This window comes from Scomber japonicus, chromosome 1 (assembly GCF_027409825.1).
Source record: "Scomber japonicus isolate fScoJap1 chromosome 1, fScoJap1.pri, whole genome shotgun sequence".
Lineage (NCBI taxonomy): Eukaryota > Metazoa > Chordata > Actinopteri > Scombriformes > Scombridae > Scomber > Scomber japonicus.
The window spans coordinates 27035073-27053061 of NC_070578.1; the positions used below are offsets into that span (position 1 = coordinate 27035073).

Consider the following 17989-nt stretch of genomic DNA (forward strand, 5'->3'; position numbering starts at 1 on the left):
ATCACGTGACACACCCAGACATGGACCCCAGTTTGAAGACTACTAAATTGCACTGTTCCTGCGAGTTTAGTAAACATGGATGTAAGTAATCCACAATTTAAAATTTGATGAAAAAATGTTTGCAAATATTTCATGAGGAAGGACAGCACCACACCTGTAAGACATTTTTTGTAGAAACACCGATGTTTTTGTTTGTTTACAATACAACTCCAAAGACTACCTTTAACAAAAGTAATTGAACAATCTAAACCTAACCACATGAGGGATACAGGACTATGTGTGACTTCTGTGAAAGTCAAGTCTTTTATCTTCTGTCATAAATGCCTGACTAAAGTGAGTATGTGTACTGAATTAACGCAGATGATCACACAGCAGCACTGTCTGAAATGTTTCCTGCACAGACACTGACAGATAACTGCTGATGTACTGCTTGAGCTACATGGTTTGTGTAGACGAGGTGTAAGAATGTCATATTTCCTGGATTGGAAGAAGCGTTGCCAGTGAATATAATCCAGACAGCAATTACATTTCCTCCAAAATGTATTTGGCAAGGCAAATTAGTAGCGCATCAATGTATTTTGTAGGAGACAGGGATGGATGGCTACATCCTTCCTGCTAACCAAACACTAAAACTGTGACTGACACCATCAACAGTAGATTACAACATAATTCTACCAAACAACCTGAAAATAGAAAACGATTTTGCAGCATTAAATTACAGAATATGATGTGTACAGGCGGCACAGTGCTCACTCTTTGACTCCCAGGGAAAAGAAATAGTGACAAATCTGTTGATTTGCTTTGTACTTTCCCCCTCCTCCACAAATCCTAAAACACATTTTTAATGTCATCTCCAATCAAAGAAGCCCAGATTGCAATCTGTTACACAATATGTTTTGCTCCACTTTATTAGGCCCATAGATAAACCTCATGGCTAGAACACAGGCCTGTGAGTAATGAAGGCTCCCTCAGCATAACAAGATCCTACCCTCCTTATGTTCTTCTTCTCCTCTCAATTTGTAGAATCCTGAAAAAAAGAAATCAGGAAAATGACCGGCTAAACTCAAAGGACCAGGCGCTCTAACAAAATGTAATCATGTTTTAGATCTTGCAGGCAATTAAAGAGAATGTATTGTGAATAAGTATGCAGCTCCAGGTACGTATTCCTGATGTCGACAAAATGTATTTCAGCTAATCATATTATCAGTTAGATAGAGGGCTCCTGTCTGGCACACAAATGACGTTCCAAGGTTTTTGTAAATTATAGTGTGCAGTCCTGTAAAAATGAAAGACAAATGAAATGTTTGGTAATAACCTATTTTGTGGGTGTATTGTGAGTCACTTGAATGAGAATGAGAAGCATATTTACAACACTGTCATTATCATGTATTAGCATCATGGAATTGAACATCTTTGGAAACACCATATTAGAAAAAAAGCACACTCATAATTATTCTCTATTTCAAAAAATTCAGGAAACTCGTAAAAGAACTTCAGAAAAATAAGAATGTGTTTAGTTCTCAGTGCTATTGAAAAGAAAAGGGAAACAAAACAAAACAAATGAATTCTCTCTTGTAGCAGCAGTTTTACAAAAAAGCTGAGGTATTGAAGAAGAAGGTGACTGGTGTTACATCCTTGAAGAGAACCACGAAAGACCTTAAAAGAAAGTGGTTTGATTTTAAACAGCTCAGTAAAAAGCACACTAGAGCCAGCTGAAGCTTAATCAAGGCCACTGGAGGAGCCCTTGTTAACAATAACAACTACGCTCTCCCAAACTGCTGAGTGCATCACCAGGGGCGTGTGTGTGTGTTTCTGGCCATGCTCCAGGTGTGGTTCCCAGTTGTTAAGATATTCGCTAGCTGGGAGGCTATAGCAAGGAGACCTTGTCAGACAGTGGGTTGATTGTTCAGCAGACCTCTCACTTCTTCTACTTCTCAATTGAACTTGATCCTTTTGATTTAATGCTTATCTTATTAATTTATCTTGTTTCATCAATAAAAATGGATGATGAAAGCTCACACATGCATTTTACAGGCTCCGAGTCAGAAGTCTATTGTATTTACACAATTTAACAAGGCATGAAAAATATGATAAAATGAGTGCTAAGGTTTTTGTTTATTTTTCTATTCACAAATCATAAGAACATTTACATTATGTAAAAATTGTGTACCAAAAACACTTCTAACTACTTCACTACTACTTCACTACTAACCCTAACCCTAGCCTGCCCTACACTGCACAACATTTTCTAAGGACCCAACAATGACATTTTAGAATTAAATAAAAAAAGCAGATGGAAAATAGATGATAAAAGTCCTTCACAGGCCATAGCATTAAATAAACCATCTGAAAAAGAAGCATATAGTGAGACTAGTGTGCTCCCCTCAGCAGCACCAACATGGAACCAGCACTTACAGCCCTAACATAGAAACAGTGTTGGAAGTAGAGAAGAAATGTGAACACTTGAGAAAAAAAGACTCAATTCTCACTAACTAAATGATAATTGCAAGCCCAATCATAATTGCGCACAGATAATCTGATGCCATATGCGCCTGTATTGATGGTCTCATGTAGCTTTGAACACTTGAATATCAAATTGTTGTTGTTTTGTTTTTTTTAGACCCTTTTACAGCTGACAAACTCTGCAAACTGGCATGCAGTTACCCAGTGGTTAGGCTGTAGCAGTGCTTGAATTTATGACTTAGACAGAGATTAAGTCGTTATTTTGTCTCAGGAAGGAGGGCTGCGTTTTTTCTGCTTAAAAACTTGTGATACATGCTTAACTATGATTCAGTATGAGCACTGAAAGCAATGATGTGAATGCAGAATATCTGTAATATGCCGAGAACCTGCCAGGGAAAAAAAAAAAAAGACAGAACGCATTTAGCCTTGTTTTAATGTAAATGTGTTTATAAAAATGAGCAATACAGGTAAAGATAAAAGAATGCAAAATATTGTCATTTCAGTGCTTTTACTGTAGGAGAACAAAAACAGCATCAATGATGGTTATCTTGCAACTGGTTGAAATTGTTTCTTTGTGCCAGATTTATGATAATTATGCTGCGAGACCTTGTTCTCATTTGATATAAATTTTCTCATTTCATTTCAATGCAATTTATTCATTAAAACCAAAGTAAACTCGTCAGGTGATCTAATTACCCATGAAAGTACAGTGTCACAGAATATTTACTGATGTTTTGTTTATATTTAAATATATATATATAGATTTTAAGGAACACAGAAAATAGATTTATAGAAAATAAAAATGATGACTCAATGCTTTGAATATAAAAGACACCTCATCATCCAACAAGGAATGAAAAATACAGAAAGGAAAGGTAAACAGAAAGGAAAACAATCAAATACTAAAAAGTAATACATGCAGATACGGGCTGAGTCTTTCAATTCTAAACTAATTCACTGTATGAAATTAATGTTCATTCCAAAAAATACAGGACAAAGGGACATAAATATAATAAACTGTAAAATAAATGTTTTCAAAACTAGAAGCGGTTCTAGGGAATGCAAATGTGAACAGAGATGTTAAAGAGTTTTTAAACGGTGCATATTAATATACTAATAGATTGCGATGAAAGTGCTTAGCAATATTGCATATTTGATTTCAGAGGAAAAGCTGTTACATTCTCAATGTTATATAGGATATGTGAATGATTGCCAAATGCTTTTTTTGACAATGCAATGCCAAGTACAGACTCTGTTAAATCTATACAGCAGCTGTAACTATGCTGTGTGTGTTTCCTTTGAATCTTTTACATTATTAATGTCATGAAGGTACCGCTGAGCCAAAGTGTAACTGTCTTTGCTGTACTTGACAGAATTTTCTTTAAGGAATATATTTTTTCTTTTCTTTCTTCATACCATCAAGTGTTTAAAACATGGTCCTCAAAATAATTACTACTACTATACAAATTTATTTTTATGGAGCTTTATAAAAGCCCATGTTTCTTTAACTTAAATGAATATAAATTTGATTGCTATCATGCCATTTCAAATTCTCTGCTTATCGCCAAGTTTTAAAAAAAGGAAAGTCTTTTAGAGCATGTTTGCAACATATACTATATATTATACCAGAGATAAGACGTGATTCTTACAAGGCCCTGAGTTTGGCCAGCAGAGCCTCGACATCAGACTCTCCATTGGTGCTACAGTTGCTGACTGTAGCACCAGTGGAGGACGGCTGGAAGGCTGGAGGCTCTGCTTCAATCCCCCTCTCTTTCACTGTGGGTTTAACCATCTCTTTCACTGTGGGTTTAACCATCTCTCTGTCCACCACCCTCTCTCTGTCCAACCCGTAGCTGTGACCTGGGTAGTTCCTGTACCTGCGACCGGACTCCGAACACGCGGCAGCCTTGGCCCGGGCTGTTGCAGATGGATGGCTCTCAGACTCGTTATGGGCCTCCTTGGCAGGGGGAGCTTTCACCACCGCCGAACCCACATTTATATTCTGCCGAGAGCGAGACCTTTGTAAAGGTGCCCTGTTGTTTTCTGTGAGTGAAAAACAAGAGAGACAAAGCAGTGAGCACAAACTGTGAGTGTGAATGAGGGAGGGGAATGAGACAAAGTTTAAACGCGACGAACTTGTTAAATGAGTGGAAGCAAGGGGGTTAAATCAAATCACAGATCAAATTAGAAGCCAGAAAGAGAGTAGGAGAAAGGTTAAAAAAAGGAAAGGCATAAGTAATGTTATTCTGCAGCAAATACACTCGATGGAATAACAGAAAATGTGAGAAAGTAACAAGAAGCACTTAAGCGAGCATATAAACATGCAAAACAAAGCAAATACACACATGGTGTCACTGTACACACTGTTAGTCTGGATGAATGCACACACAAACACACAACATGGAGGCATACACCGTGTACACACACACACACACACACACTGATGAGGACAAATTCTCTGCAGCAGACTGTGGCATGCAGCCAGCGCAATATGATGAAATGGATATGGCTGATCAACCGCAACAGAAACTCAATAACATTGTGCGTCGCCCTTTTCCAATCTCCCAGTCTCTTTCCCTTTTCTCTTACATGGCACCCTCCCACCCAGTTCCACCTCCCCCTCCCATCATCATTCTCCTTCCTCCGCTCTTCATCTCAGCTCTCTTCATCTTTCTTATTTCTCTTATACCCCGCACCCGCCATTCTCCTCTCAACGCTACCCCCCTCCTCTCTGGTTTCCGACTTAAAACACACACCCAGACAGACAGTGGAACAGAGCGACGGCCCAGATAGGACCTACATTCTGAATTATAATCCCTCTGAGTAGATCTTAGACTTCATCATCAGTACGAGCACGCTGGAAAGAGAGGTTGAAATCCATATTCATGTGACCTTGAACGTGAGGCTGAGAGGAGTGGCGTGAGGAAAGACACCACTGCATTTAAAGTTTCCTGAGCCTGAAATGTCTGGCAAACAGGAGTCAAACACAGCAGAGCAGAACAGAGCGACCCGCTCTGTCAGCCAATCGGTAATGAGTTTGGAGCGTGGCCAGTCAGTCATGACAGTGTGTTTTATGGGCTGCGCTGACGAATGACAAGCAACGTCCCTGAACACAACCTCTGACAAATAAATAAGGATAAAGGGAGGAAAGAGAGCTGACAAGAAGGAACCAAGTGCAAAATTAAGCAAAGAAAGCCTACTATTACACACATAGGCACATGTGCGCACACACACACAGGCACATTCACACACTAGCACGCGCACACACTCGTTAGGCAAACAAGAGGTGATTTTAAAAGGATGAAATCAGTAGCTTGTGTGGTCTCTCTGCTGTGACTGAACATTTACCCCTGCTGAAAATCTGAGTCTCCTCTCATTATCTCACCCTTTCTGCTCTCCCTTCCTGTTGTTGCCGTCTCAATTGTAAAAGATGACAATTATTCCCCACATTCGTTCTTCTTGCTCTACACTTCCCTATCATGTTCTGTTCCTCACTCCTCCCTCTAAAAAGCTGTCATCCACCCCCCCATGCCTGTTTCTCTCTACTCGATCAAGGCAATGCTCCACAAACACATTCGCACATTCACAGATTCTGAGCTGGTGTTGCGAACATTATCAATTGTGGTATCAGCAATTTGCATTTTAATATCTTGTTTACACTTCTGTTGAAATCTTAAAATGATGCCATTTTTGTCATCTTGGAAAGAAAAGAAAGAGAACATGTAACAGCAATTTTAACCGAATTCAAACACACTAATTATTGACATTTATTTTAGCATTTATTATTACGATTTAATATTTTATTTACTGCTCTGTGACCTTCAATATTTATGTATGAAACACACTAGAGATACAAAACAAAATATCAATGCCTATACAGTAAATACAACTAAAACAAGATTTTATAAAACCCACATATCGAGAAGACCTCTTATCCAAAAGTGCACTTCTTTTCCTCCTAACAGGGCTTTGGCCTTTAGTGGTGAGCATGATCAAAGTGCTAGCAAGACTGTGACACCTAGCTGCCCCTTCCTTTGAAGCCTAGCTAGCTTCTCTATATATGCCTTCATCTAAGCTGTAAAACACATCTGAAAGATGTAAAACATGTCTCATCTTACAAGTTGTTCCACTTTAACCAACAGCTGACACTGGTTTTATAGGAGAACAAGTCAAGTGGGGTTTGAACTGAAATAGCAGCTCTGGAAGATGATTGGATTCTGAAAGGAAGCCGTTGTCTTGACTGAACACATGCTGTGATGATAGCGGTCTGAATTTTTCTCTCTCACATAATTTAATACAGATTTATAGACGTGATCTACAATCTGATTCAACAATGATATATATGTTTTCCTGTAAAATAATATTCAATACATTTACATTTAGTGTAAATGCAGTCCTTTAGTTTCTGCTGGCAGTAACTTCATTAAAACATCTCCTTACTTTTTATTGCAAGAACCTTGTATAATAAGCCACACCATAAATACTTAAAATGAGCACCGACACAAAGGCCAACATTTTGGACATTCCCCAAAGACGACATATTTCTCACTGAAACTTGGTATTGTTTACCTTGATTTCAGGGTCACTGTCATCCATCTACATCCAGCACTTTGAGTAATACTATATGGGTGCATGTCCTTGTAAATAAAATAGCTTATTGCTTCAGTTATTGCCTTTGACCAGGAGGAGTTGGGGGCAAGTAGCATTAGCTTGCCTTGGGTTGACTGCTCCTATTTCTTGCAGCTTTCTGCCTTTTTCAATATTAAGTTAGTGTTTCCATTTGTAGACTTTAAGACTTTGGGCCCCATTTTAACGATCTATAGCGCATGGCATGAAGCGTGTGGCGCAAGTGCCTTTGGGGCGTGTCCAAATCCACTTTTGCTATTTTAACGGCAGAAAAATGGTCACTGCGCCAGGTGCATGGTCTAAAAGGGAAGGACCTAAGTCCCCTCATTAATCATAGGCGTGTTTTGGGGCATAACACGCAGTAAACCAAGCAGAGTGTCATCTCCCATTCCCTTTAACATCCAGGAGCGCTGTCACTTTGGTGGTTATTATAACAGCGCATTTATCCAGCAATACATTTCAAACATGAGTTACTTTTGCTGAAAGGCCTGGTGTCATCAGCTGAATTAATAAACAGTGAGTGGCTGTGCGTAATGGTACTGCGCTCTGTGCAGCATCAGAGGCTACAGACTTTCATTGGTTGTTAGGACTGTCCACAACGGTACTCTCCATTTTTTACAATTAATTAAATCTGATAAATATTATGACTAACTAATATGACATGTATTTGTTTTGTATGTCATGTATTATTTTTAATATGTTGATGTAAATCATAATACGAATTCACATTGTAGTCCTTTTATTTGTAATGTTTTGCATGTTTGTTTGTTTTGCATGTATGTTTTGCATGCACCCACCTATATAGGAGCATATTGGACTCTTGATGATGCACCCCTTAAATAACAGTGAAATATGCAACAGTGACTTTAGACCTGTTTTTTTTTGGTCAGTAGCACAATCTCTTTTCTCTGCCTCTACCACACCTCATTTTGAGATCAACACGCCCATAGGCGCACAGACTGGTGCAAGTGCATTTGCTATTTAGACAATGTGGGTACAGGGCGAGAAAATGACAACTGCGCCGGGGGAAACTAACAAAGACACACCCTTTATGTCTACATGACATGAAGCATCAATTTTGACTAATTTCCACAGAACTTATGTTAATATTTGTGACTCCAAATAAATGAAAGCACATCTCTTCAACAGACACCAAGGAGATCATCAACTCTGTTAGTAAGAGACAATGGTGATACTTTTTAACAATAAATAATCTCTAAAAACTATTTACACCTTGTGTAATAGCAGTTTAGTGGAGCACAAAATATCTCTTTCCCAATAACAGAAAACTGTATGGTAGGTGTTCCTTTCTTCCATCTCCAAATAGCAGCAGAGTGGAATTCACATTTCCTACTGTAAGATCATTTGCTCCATTTACATTTGCTGCTTTGACTGATGTAGATGAGCTTTTACTTATCTCCCTCCCTCCTCCTTCCTACTGCTCTCTTGAAGTTTGGAGAAGTTAGTAGGCAGACTGATGCAGGGAGCCTCAGCTGAAGTCTGGCCTGTCTTTTTCTTTGCCTGACTCTCAAAGCTACACTGCCTGCCACCACTGTGGTGACAATGCACTCATGTACATGAAGACATGTTAAAAGTAAAACAGTCATGCACATGATACAGCCTGGAGATTGGTATTTTCCATTGTCTGTACATCAGGAACACAGAGCAATTGTGGTAAACTACCAGTCTATTACATTTCTCAGTTTGCCACTGTCCTGCTGGAAGACAGAACAGAGAAGAAAAACTGTTAGAAAAACAATGATAAAAGAGCTGGCAGACTGAGCTTGTTGTGTCTTTTCTTGCTCTCAGCTTTGCTGTAAAATGTGTCTTTAAACTGTAAGTCTCACAGCCCTCAGCCCTTTAACCAGCTACTGACACTGTTTCTGTGGTAGAATAAAACAAGTAAAATCTCAAAGAAAACAGACTGCTCTGAATGATTTGAGAATATGATCAAGAATTTCAAGATGGAACCATGGTGGTTTATTAAATGCCTGAGAGGATGGCATTTTGTAGGAATGTAAAAGGCCCTGTCCAATACAGAAAACTGAGCATTTCTCTTTTTTCTATCTGCAAATAGCTGCAGAGAGGAATTCACATTTTCCTCTTGTCAGATCATTTGGTCCATTTGCATTTGCCACTTCAAATACAGATGCAGATGAGCCTTTCCTCTCATCTCTCTCTCCCTCCCCTTCTCTCCTCTCTTATGAAGTTTGCAGTATTTGATCACTTTAAGAAGAGAGCAGTCATGCAGACTCACAAAAATACAGACAGTAAAGTGACTTTTTCTCTCTGCGTAGTGACTGACACAACAAGTTGAAGTTAGCAAGATCAAACACACACTTCTACACTCGCCATAAATCACAACATAGCAAGCTGGATTGGCAGTTTGCGGCTTGTTCTGTCTAATGATCACTATTTGCGCTGTTTATTGCATTTACAAGTGGAACATCTAGGGCCAATGTACTTTATACAAGGGTCAGGTCATATACAAAACTTTTTTTTTTTTTCAATGCTGATAGTGGATTTTTTAACACAGTAATTTACCTTCAGCAACAAAAGTCAATCAGCAATTACTGGTGAGAAGGATCCTTTCAACTGGCTGGTTTGAAGTGTGCTTTATTTATTTATTATTTTACTTTTAAATGGGAGTAGGGCAGCAACTAGTTATTTTTATTGTAAACTGTAAACTATTCTAAATGGTCTTTTAACACTTCCAAAATTCAAGGTTTCAAGAAGAGGAAAGAAGATGTGTTTTCACTGTATATCAGTCAGAACATAGGAAACCAGATAAATAATGACATTATTGTGATATTATTTATCCTATGAGTTCAAGTACTGTATATGTGACTGGCAATGGATTTTTTGCAAGGCAGGCAAAGCATGCCTCTGAAAAAGTAAGAGTTTGTCAGTATGTCCAACACAGACTGAATAAAGACAAAATCATACTGTTACCATTAATATATGAAAAGCTGTGATGATTGCATTTATGTATGATTGTCCAAACTCCGATAGACTACATTTACCATTTATTTCCCACAGAGTAGAATGAATAATTAAGAAGGCGGGTGAGAGACAGAACAGAAAAACCTGTACCAGCTACAGACTAGAGAGTAAAAGGAGCAGACTACAAACAACCCTCACCACTTTCTCTCCTCTAATGTTTGGCTGTACAATAAATTGACACTGAGGTCAGACTAAAGATGCTAAATAACCCCATCATTTTGTCGTTTTGAGCATAAGACTGTGTGCACTTAGCTGCTATGATTTAATGTTTGTTTGTTTCTACATACAGAGAGAACACCTGCAGAGGAAGGCTAAATTTAAGACCTGGAAATGTATAATGTCATAAATCTAACTAAAGAAAGAAGGACTTTGTCCGTCTGTCTGTGTGTATGTACTTTGCTTATCTCAAGAACCCTTCATCTGATCTAATTCACACTTGGCAGCTGCATTTCTGGGGATCCAAGGAAGTGCAGTGTCTAATCTGGTGCAATTTGGACATGCGATATGTTCAATATCAATAAACTTTAGATAAACAAGTGATCACCGAGCCATTCAGCCCGGTAACAGCAGGGTGGGGCTTCAGGGCTCTGTGACTGCATAACATGAGCACAGCTGGAGATCGGAGCTGTATAGTGAGTCAGAGAAAGGTATTTTCACATGTTGTGCTTGGACACGTGTTTAAATATTAATTAACTTTGTATAAACAAGCAAACAGAAAGCTGTTCAGCTCTGGTTCTGAGCATGGAGTATGCTGTCCAGGAGTAAGGAAAGAGCAGGGAGTTGAAGTGGTGGCTGTCCTCTGCTGCTGGAGTTTAGCATTTCCCTGAATATGGAAACGTATTTGGATTAGTGTGAGTGGTTATTCTTACTCAAGATAAAATTTGATGAATTGGAAATTACATAGGGCCAAACTGGAAATGGCTAAATGATGTGTGTAATAGTCAAATAACGAAAAAACATGAGTGATTTTCAACAAAAAAAAAAAAGAAAGGCGTTTCTGATTTCCTTGTACTTAAACCATAAGCATAAGCACAGCTGGGGATAAGAGCTGTATAGCAATTCAGAGAAAAAATCATATTGTGTAGTAGATGGTGAAATCACAGCCTTTAATCAAGAATGGACAGACTGCTTCTCACAGGCAGTTCAAAACCATTATGTCTCATATATGCACAAATCGTAAATATACTCATTCAAATGATCTGAACTGAAGCCACAGATCCACTTTGTTTTAGATTATATTATTATTTTTCAAAAGCTCTCGGTTGTTTTTGTTTTTAAATGCAGCCCTTATTTTTGAGGAAAGATTCACTATTACAGTGCTTAACATCTGTGTACAATAGAAGGTTAATTTCTTTTTTCATGTTACTGATGTGTACACATCTCACATCAACATTATTAATTTTTCTATGTGTTGAAACAGCAGTACCAGAGGCCAAGCAATCAGCTTTTTCCGAACAGGATTTTTTTGAACAGGCATTGCACTAGTGTGTGTGCTAAGTCAACATGCCCCAGTGAGTCTTTTAAAAGGTAAAAGCTAGCAGACAGCTTGTTAGCCTGCCTCTATGCATTAGAATGGCTGTAATTAAAGATCATTACTTGGCAACGCACCAGTCATTGAAGGTTTGTCCCTAGCTTGTTCATTGTATTTAACTGTCTATGTGCAGAGTGGTCCTGTCTAGCTTCTCCATCACATAGGAAAATAGCAGAGATTCAAGATTAAAAGCAAGTAGAGAAGCAACCAGCAATGACAGGAGAGTGGAAGGAGGACAACAGTGGGGAAATGGGATGATGAGGGAGAAGATGACAAGATGGACAGAGGAAGAAGATGACAAGATGGGCAAAGTAAAAAGCATCAAGACACTGTGATGATTTGGAGGCGATGGTTGTGATTTAAACTCAACTAGAATAGAGTATAAAAAAAGAGGGAACAATAAGAAGAAGAGAAAATAAGAGGTGTGCAGATAGGTTGTTGAAAAAGCACTATAACTATCCCTGTGGGTAATGTGCAAACCAGCACTCTTATAGGTAACTGAAGCCTGTCCTGGTCTAATGCATATCAAAGTGTTTTCCTTTGTTGAGCTGTGATTTAACCCCCCCTCTCTCTTGTCCCTCCTCTCCCACATTTAACAACCCCAAATATCTTTGTGTAAATACAGAGGCAGAATAGATCACAGTGTTAGTGGAAAACCAACATCATTTGGAAGCTTTTTAGAGAGGTGTGTGCATGTGTGAATGTGTGTAAATCTGCAAATGGATAAGAATTTATGTCGTCCATATATTTGAGCCTATACCAGAATTAGGTGGCTCCAAATGACATCCATTTTTGAAGGTTTGGGTTAGGGTCAGTTTCGGTTAGCTTACATACAAAAGATCGACACCCATTAACCAGTACCTAGCTGGTTAATTTTTAAGAAAAGTTGTGATGTAGCTTTTGTTTGTGAGGGTTGTCTGGGAGACGGTGGTCTGAACTAGTTTGTCTGCCCTGGTTGGCTTGACTTTGGCTCATCCTTCTCTTCAAAGTGATTTTCAATGTATTAGTCACATAAGCTCTTGATGGTATATAATACTTGAGCTAAAGGTACCAAACTAGCTCTTTCAATCCCTCATTCTCTAACACACTGATTGGCAGAATATCGGTCTCAATCAGTCAGCACACCAACTGTGTGATGGCCTCCTTATCATCTGTGACAGTGGTATTTGGCAGCTTGACGTGTTCCGTTTCTGAAGCAGAGATGTCTGAACACGTTTTGGACTCATTTTGACTAAAATTATTTCCTCCAGAAATAAGAAAAACACGTTACTGAACGAAACTCCACAAACAACCCATAATACAACACTCTGTGTAGGAGTCTGTTTTACACCAGTAATTTATCCATTCAAAGGGAATATCTGATGTCATGAACACATAATTGTCTAGTTGTTAGCAGAGAGTGGCAGATTCATTTGGGAGATGCGTTTGTCCAAAGACATGTACAAATGAGGTTCAGTCCAAGCCACAGTAGATCAAGGAGTAGCCTTCAAGAATGAGTTGCTTTGCTGTTTTTTTCTGTCTTATATCTTTTGAATCATTGACTATCTTGGGATCTGGACCGTTGGTTGGTCTGATGTCACACTGACCTCTGGGAACTTGAGATGGGTGTTTTTCACTATTTTAAAACACAGATTAAACAGTTATTACTTTAATAAGAGAAATAATCAACATATTTGAGAATTGATAATGCAAGTATCTATTAGTTGCAGCACCAGGGGCAAATGTTATATCAGGCTTACCAATGGTGCGTATGATCAAACCAAAAGGAGAACAGAGATGGCCCCTCACAATGACCTCTTTTGTACAAGCATAACACTAATTTTAGAAAAAACATCATGATCAAGTGCTGTTTCTGTTTAATCAAGTAAAAAAAAGACTTTAATTTGTTCTATAATGCTTGGGAGATACCAGTTTTTTCTACACTTAAAGTAACAGGTTGTGAGTTTAAAATAGAACCATTATAATTGTGATAAATGCATCTTTTAAAGTAATCTATGAATTGGAGCTTGGAAAAGGCCTGGATCAAGAGAAAGAATGAGGGCAGTTTCATGACATTTATAGGCCATCCTCTGTGACTCATCTACAAACAAATTCATGGTAAGAATCCGCATAAATATTCCTTTAACTGGACATGGCAAGGGTCTTTGCACAACAACATGTGTACATACTAGACACACACAAAGACATGCCAACACATTTGACCTACAATGCCATTATTGAGTCATATTAAAATGAAGTGTGTGTGACAATGTTAGCAGAGAGTGGGAAGGGGTGTCAGGCTGGTTTGCTGCTTAAAACCAAAAAAGGGCGACATAGAGGATATGAAAGGGCTGAGCTGGATGTCCCTCAAGTCTTCTGCCCCTTAGTGTGAACCCCAGCCACTGTGAGCTGCAGCGAAGCATGACATTGCGTTAGCACGCCTTGGTGCGTCTAACAATGCCTCAAAAGCGAGCCTGGTTTCCTGCCACTAGTACTGCTACCCTACACAGTACTGGCTGACACTACACAGAACACTCTATTGAGAATTCAATTTAAATAAACAAAAAAAAAAGCTGCTATTTTTACAAACATCAAGATCCACCTCTTCACTGTCAAGAGGTAGGGTGGTGATGTTTTCCGTGACGTCACACGCCAACAGTATTGTTGAGATGACAAATTCACTCTAGTAGACTTTTCAAAAAGGGACAGTGTGTGACTGACAGCCCATCTTCATTAAACTCAATATAGGCACAAAATTATGCATAATTGAAGGTTTGAACATTGCTGCTAGAGCAAACAAAGACATATCTGTTGTGACATGGTGAAAAATAAACTGTTGTTATGATTATAGTGTAATGGCTACTGTGTTTATCATATATAAACAGATGTAATCCGATATTGGGCTGTTACTTTGAGGGAAAATAAAAAAAATAAAAGCTAAATTAATATTTGTTAAGACCACAGAAATGGCATATTCCAGAAATAATGACTTTCTTTGCTTTCAACTGTACTTGTGCATGATAACATAATTCTGAGTGAAAAAAAAGCAACATGATGCTCTGAGTTGTAAATTGCCTGTTTCAAGCAGATTTCATGTCTCTGCAAGTTGTTAAATTGCATTCATATATCTAAACATTTGTGTACTTCGGGCTATGGTCAGCAAAAATACAAATTTGCAATTTGTAATTAAAGAGAGGTATGAGCCTTTACAATATAAACAAATCTGTCTGCCTGTATTACAAAAAGGAAATACACCTGGCAGATGGTTGTAGCAGACTGGGCTCTTACTCCTGCTTTACTCTAATTATATCTACATGCAGGGTAATGGACTGAGAATGTTTCCTCATACAGGGGCAGTATCACTTCCTGGGGTCTATCTCTCTCTCTTTCTCTCTCCCACACATACACATAAAAGCAAACAACAGGCACAAACACAGCTAGACAGCCTGACAGACACACATCACTGCACAGGAGTAAGCACACACGCACATGCACACAGTCCTTTTCTAATAAGCACCGGCTATTTCACTGATACAAGTGTACAGTCGGTGTACTCTGTTGCCTCTGGCATGAATTAAACATGTCTAGGTTTCAGGCTCTGCTACCTGTTGTTTGTGTGGTTACTGCTGGTAAATATCCCTAGCAGTTGTAGTCCAATGCATATGTATTTCCCCTCAGTGGCTCCACACTAACTAAGGGTTTCTATCAGCCTCTCTCTCCAGCAGTGTACACCTGTCACACTGGGAGAGGAAAATATTGATCCTTCACACGCCTCCAGACACAGAGCTGAATCGCATTGCAAATGTATCCAAAGACAGAGAAATGTGTGCGTCTGTCTGTTTGTCTGTTGGCTTCCATTCAGTCGGCAACATCAATTAATGAACTGGTTGAGTGAGGGGAAGTTTCTTTGACAGATGAGGAGCACGACCCTATGTGTGTTTTTCACACACAGACTGTAGTGGATTATAGAAAACATAGTGGCTAACTCACTTTTATCCATAATCAGGGTGACGGCTGTGGATGAGGAGCTAAAGTGGGTTGTCAGTCCATTTACCTACCATAAGACATTTTCAGTGTTCATTTTTCTGATGAATTCCTTTGTAATTACAAATAAATTGTTCTTCATAGTACGTAAATTTTGAACAAATTTTGGCACCAAAGGTTAAAGTTCCATATTAATAACAATAAAAGCTTCAGTGGAATTTATGTTCTTACACAGCTAGTTTTCTTGGATTGGTTTTCATTTGCCAGCGTCCAGGTGGGAGTTATAAATCATACATTTAATACAATTTATTGCCATACATTACAGGGTATACATTTTATGATGGGAATTGAACCTCCTTTTTTGCCTCCAACTAAATTGTGTTTGTAAAACCATGTATGGAAAATAAATGATCTTGTATAATTATTCTTTAATCAGGTAGCTAATTATTTAAAAATCACCAATTTTAGACCACTTTACAGTATTCAGTTCATTTGGTTATTTGTGTTTAGATGACATTTACCATTTAAGTACAGTATATATGCATATTTAATGTACTGTGTATATCAGTTGCTGTGCATAGATATATTTATGTTTCTGTGTGGAAGGTACTGGCGGTGAAAACAATCTTCCACTGACACGATAAAAACTATCTAAGAAGTTTAGCTTCTCTTGGTAAATCAGAAAGGGACCTGAAAAGCGTTTATTTTTCTTAATAGAAGTATTGAATAAATGAAAATATCAAAATTCTGGTATTGTTTCACAGGAAATGATTCTTCCTCCCTAATACAAGTGATCATTCAGTAACACTTTTTCATTGAGGTGGTGTTAATGATTCAGCATCAAAAGGTGATTCAATATTCAGCCTCCAATAGAAATCGTCTATTCTTTTTCTCTTTTGTAGTTCCTCTGAGGTGTTTCTTCTCTGCCATTGTTTCTAAAGCCAGCCGAAGGGTTGTGTTTAACAATCAGGCCGGCTCTGACAGTTCTCAATATGCAGGGCCAGTCCTGCCAAACAGACTTATGAATTCCAAACGGCCCGGAGTCATGCTCCATATTTCATTGAAGTTGAATATTTAAAAAGATCAACCCACTCAAAACCCTATAAAACCTATCGTTCTGGGGCCTTGTGTCCTAAAAATAAAATCGCATCTGCCATATCGCATTACAGACAGCCACATCAGCCTCCATCTCTTAACCATTTCCCTCTCTCTGTTCCCCTCTCTCTCTGACAAAACCCATCTGGTAACCAGCCTGTCTCCATCAACACAGGTTTTGCTCTCTCTCTTTCAGACAACTGTGCACTTCTTCCTGTCTCCTTTATCTCATTTGCTTCCCTTTTCTTCCTCACTGTCGGGAACTCAGGCTTTTTCCCCCCTTTATTGGTATTGTATCTCTCACCCTTGCGCTGTCCTTCAACCTCATAATTTCACAGACCACCAGGTAGAAGAGATGGTTTTCTATTTGCTACCTAGGAGCAAAATGGACCTGGTTTCCTTTTTCAATAATCCAGCATAAAAGCACAAGATTTAAAAAGATGCAACAAACTAAGAGGAGTTAGACTGCAATGCAGCCTGCTTCTAACAGCACAGTCTAGACATCAAAGCGATGCAGGATTATACTTAAAAAAAATAAAAGAATCAAATTGAATAATCAAAATGAGAGAAATTGACAGATTATCCAGAGCAGGGTTTCACCCTCACTATGCACACGGGAGACCAGAAAAGTCTTGGTCATATAATATAATCATAATTAAAAGTAAAGCATTAATTTGTTGAGATATTTATTATTACATAAGAAAAATATGAGCATAACATAACATGAATTTGCCTCACAATGCATTAAGTGAAGATTTTGCCAGTCAGGAAAGGACAGTTTGTTTATAGTACAAGCATCACCACTGATTACACTGGTTTACTGAACTTGCATTAAATGCACTAAACTGCATTTAGAGAGCAGAATGACTCATGATGATTGACATGATGTCCATCATGTTCAGTTAATAGCCTTGTTAGATTTTTGTCCTTCCAAAAGGTGATCTTTTTGGTGCATTTGGATTACTGTAGCAGGCTGGTGGATTGTTGGATGGTAGAATACTCTTAGACAGTTGCTAAAAACATTTTACAAACCACATGATATAAGTACATTTAAGAGCTTTTGAGAGAAAGATTAGCCACTTATTCTCAAAAGACCCATTACAATCCTTATACCAACTAGACAAAAAGACTGCAGTGTTTTTATTGAAAAAAAGCAACTGAACAGAACTCAACTGTGTGCATAATGTTCTCCCACCGCTCTCCATTCACATGGGACATACAACAGTAGAGGTGTTTCAAAGGGTATAAATTGCTGATTTTTAAACTAAAGACGTTTAAAAAGAAATTAACGTATGGTGTGCTCAGTCT

General features: G+C 38.4%; 1 protein-coding gene across 1 annotated transcript in view; it reads right to left on the reverse strand.

Moving 5' to 3' along the window:
* Positions 1 to 4076: 4076 nt before the first annotated feature.
* The window catches only part of LOC128376055 (protein diaphanous homolog 3-like), a 170171-nt gene continuing 156258 nt past the window's right edge, over positions 4077 to 17989 (reverse strand). The window contains exon 28 of the mRNA XM_053336388.1: positions 4077 to 4506. Within this exon, the coding sequence (XP_053192363.1) occupies positions 4109 to 4506 (398 nt within the window). The 3' untranslated portion in view covers positions 4077 to 4108. The remainder of the gene's footprint in view (positions 4507 to 17989) is intronic.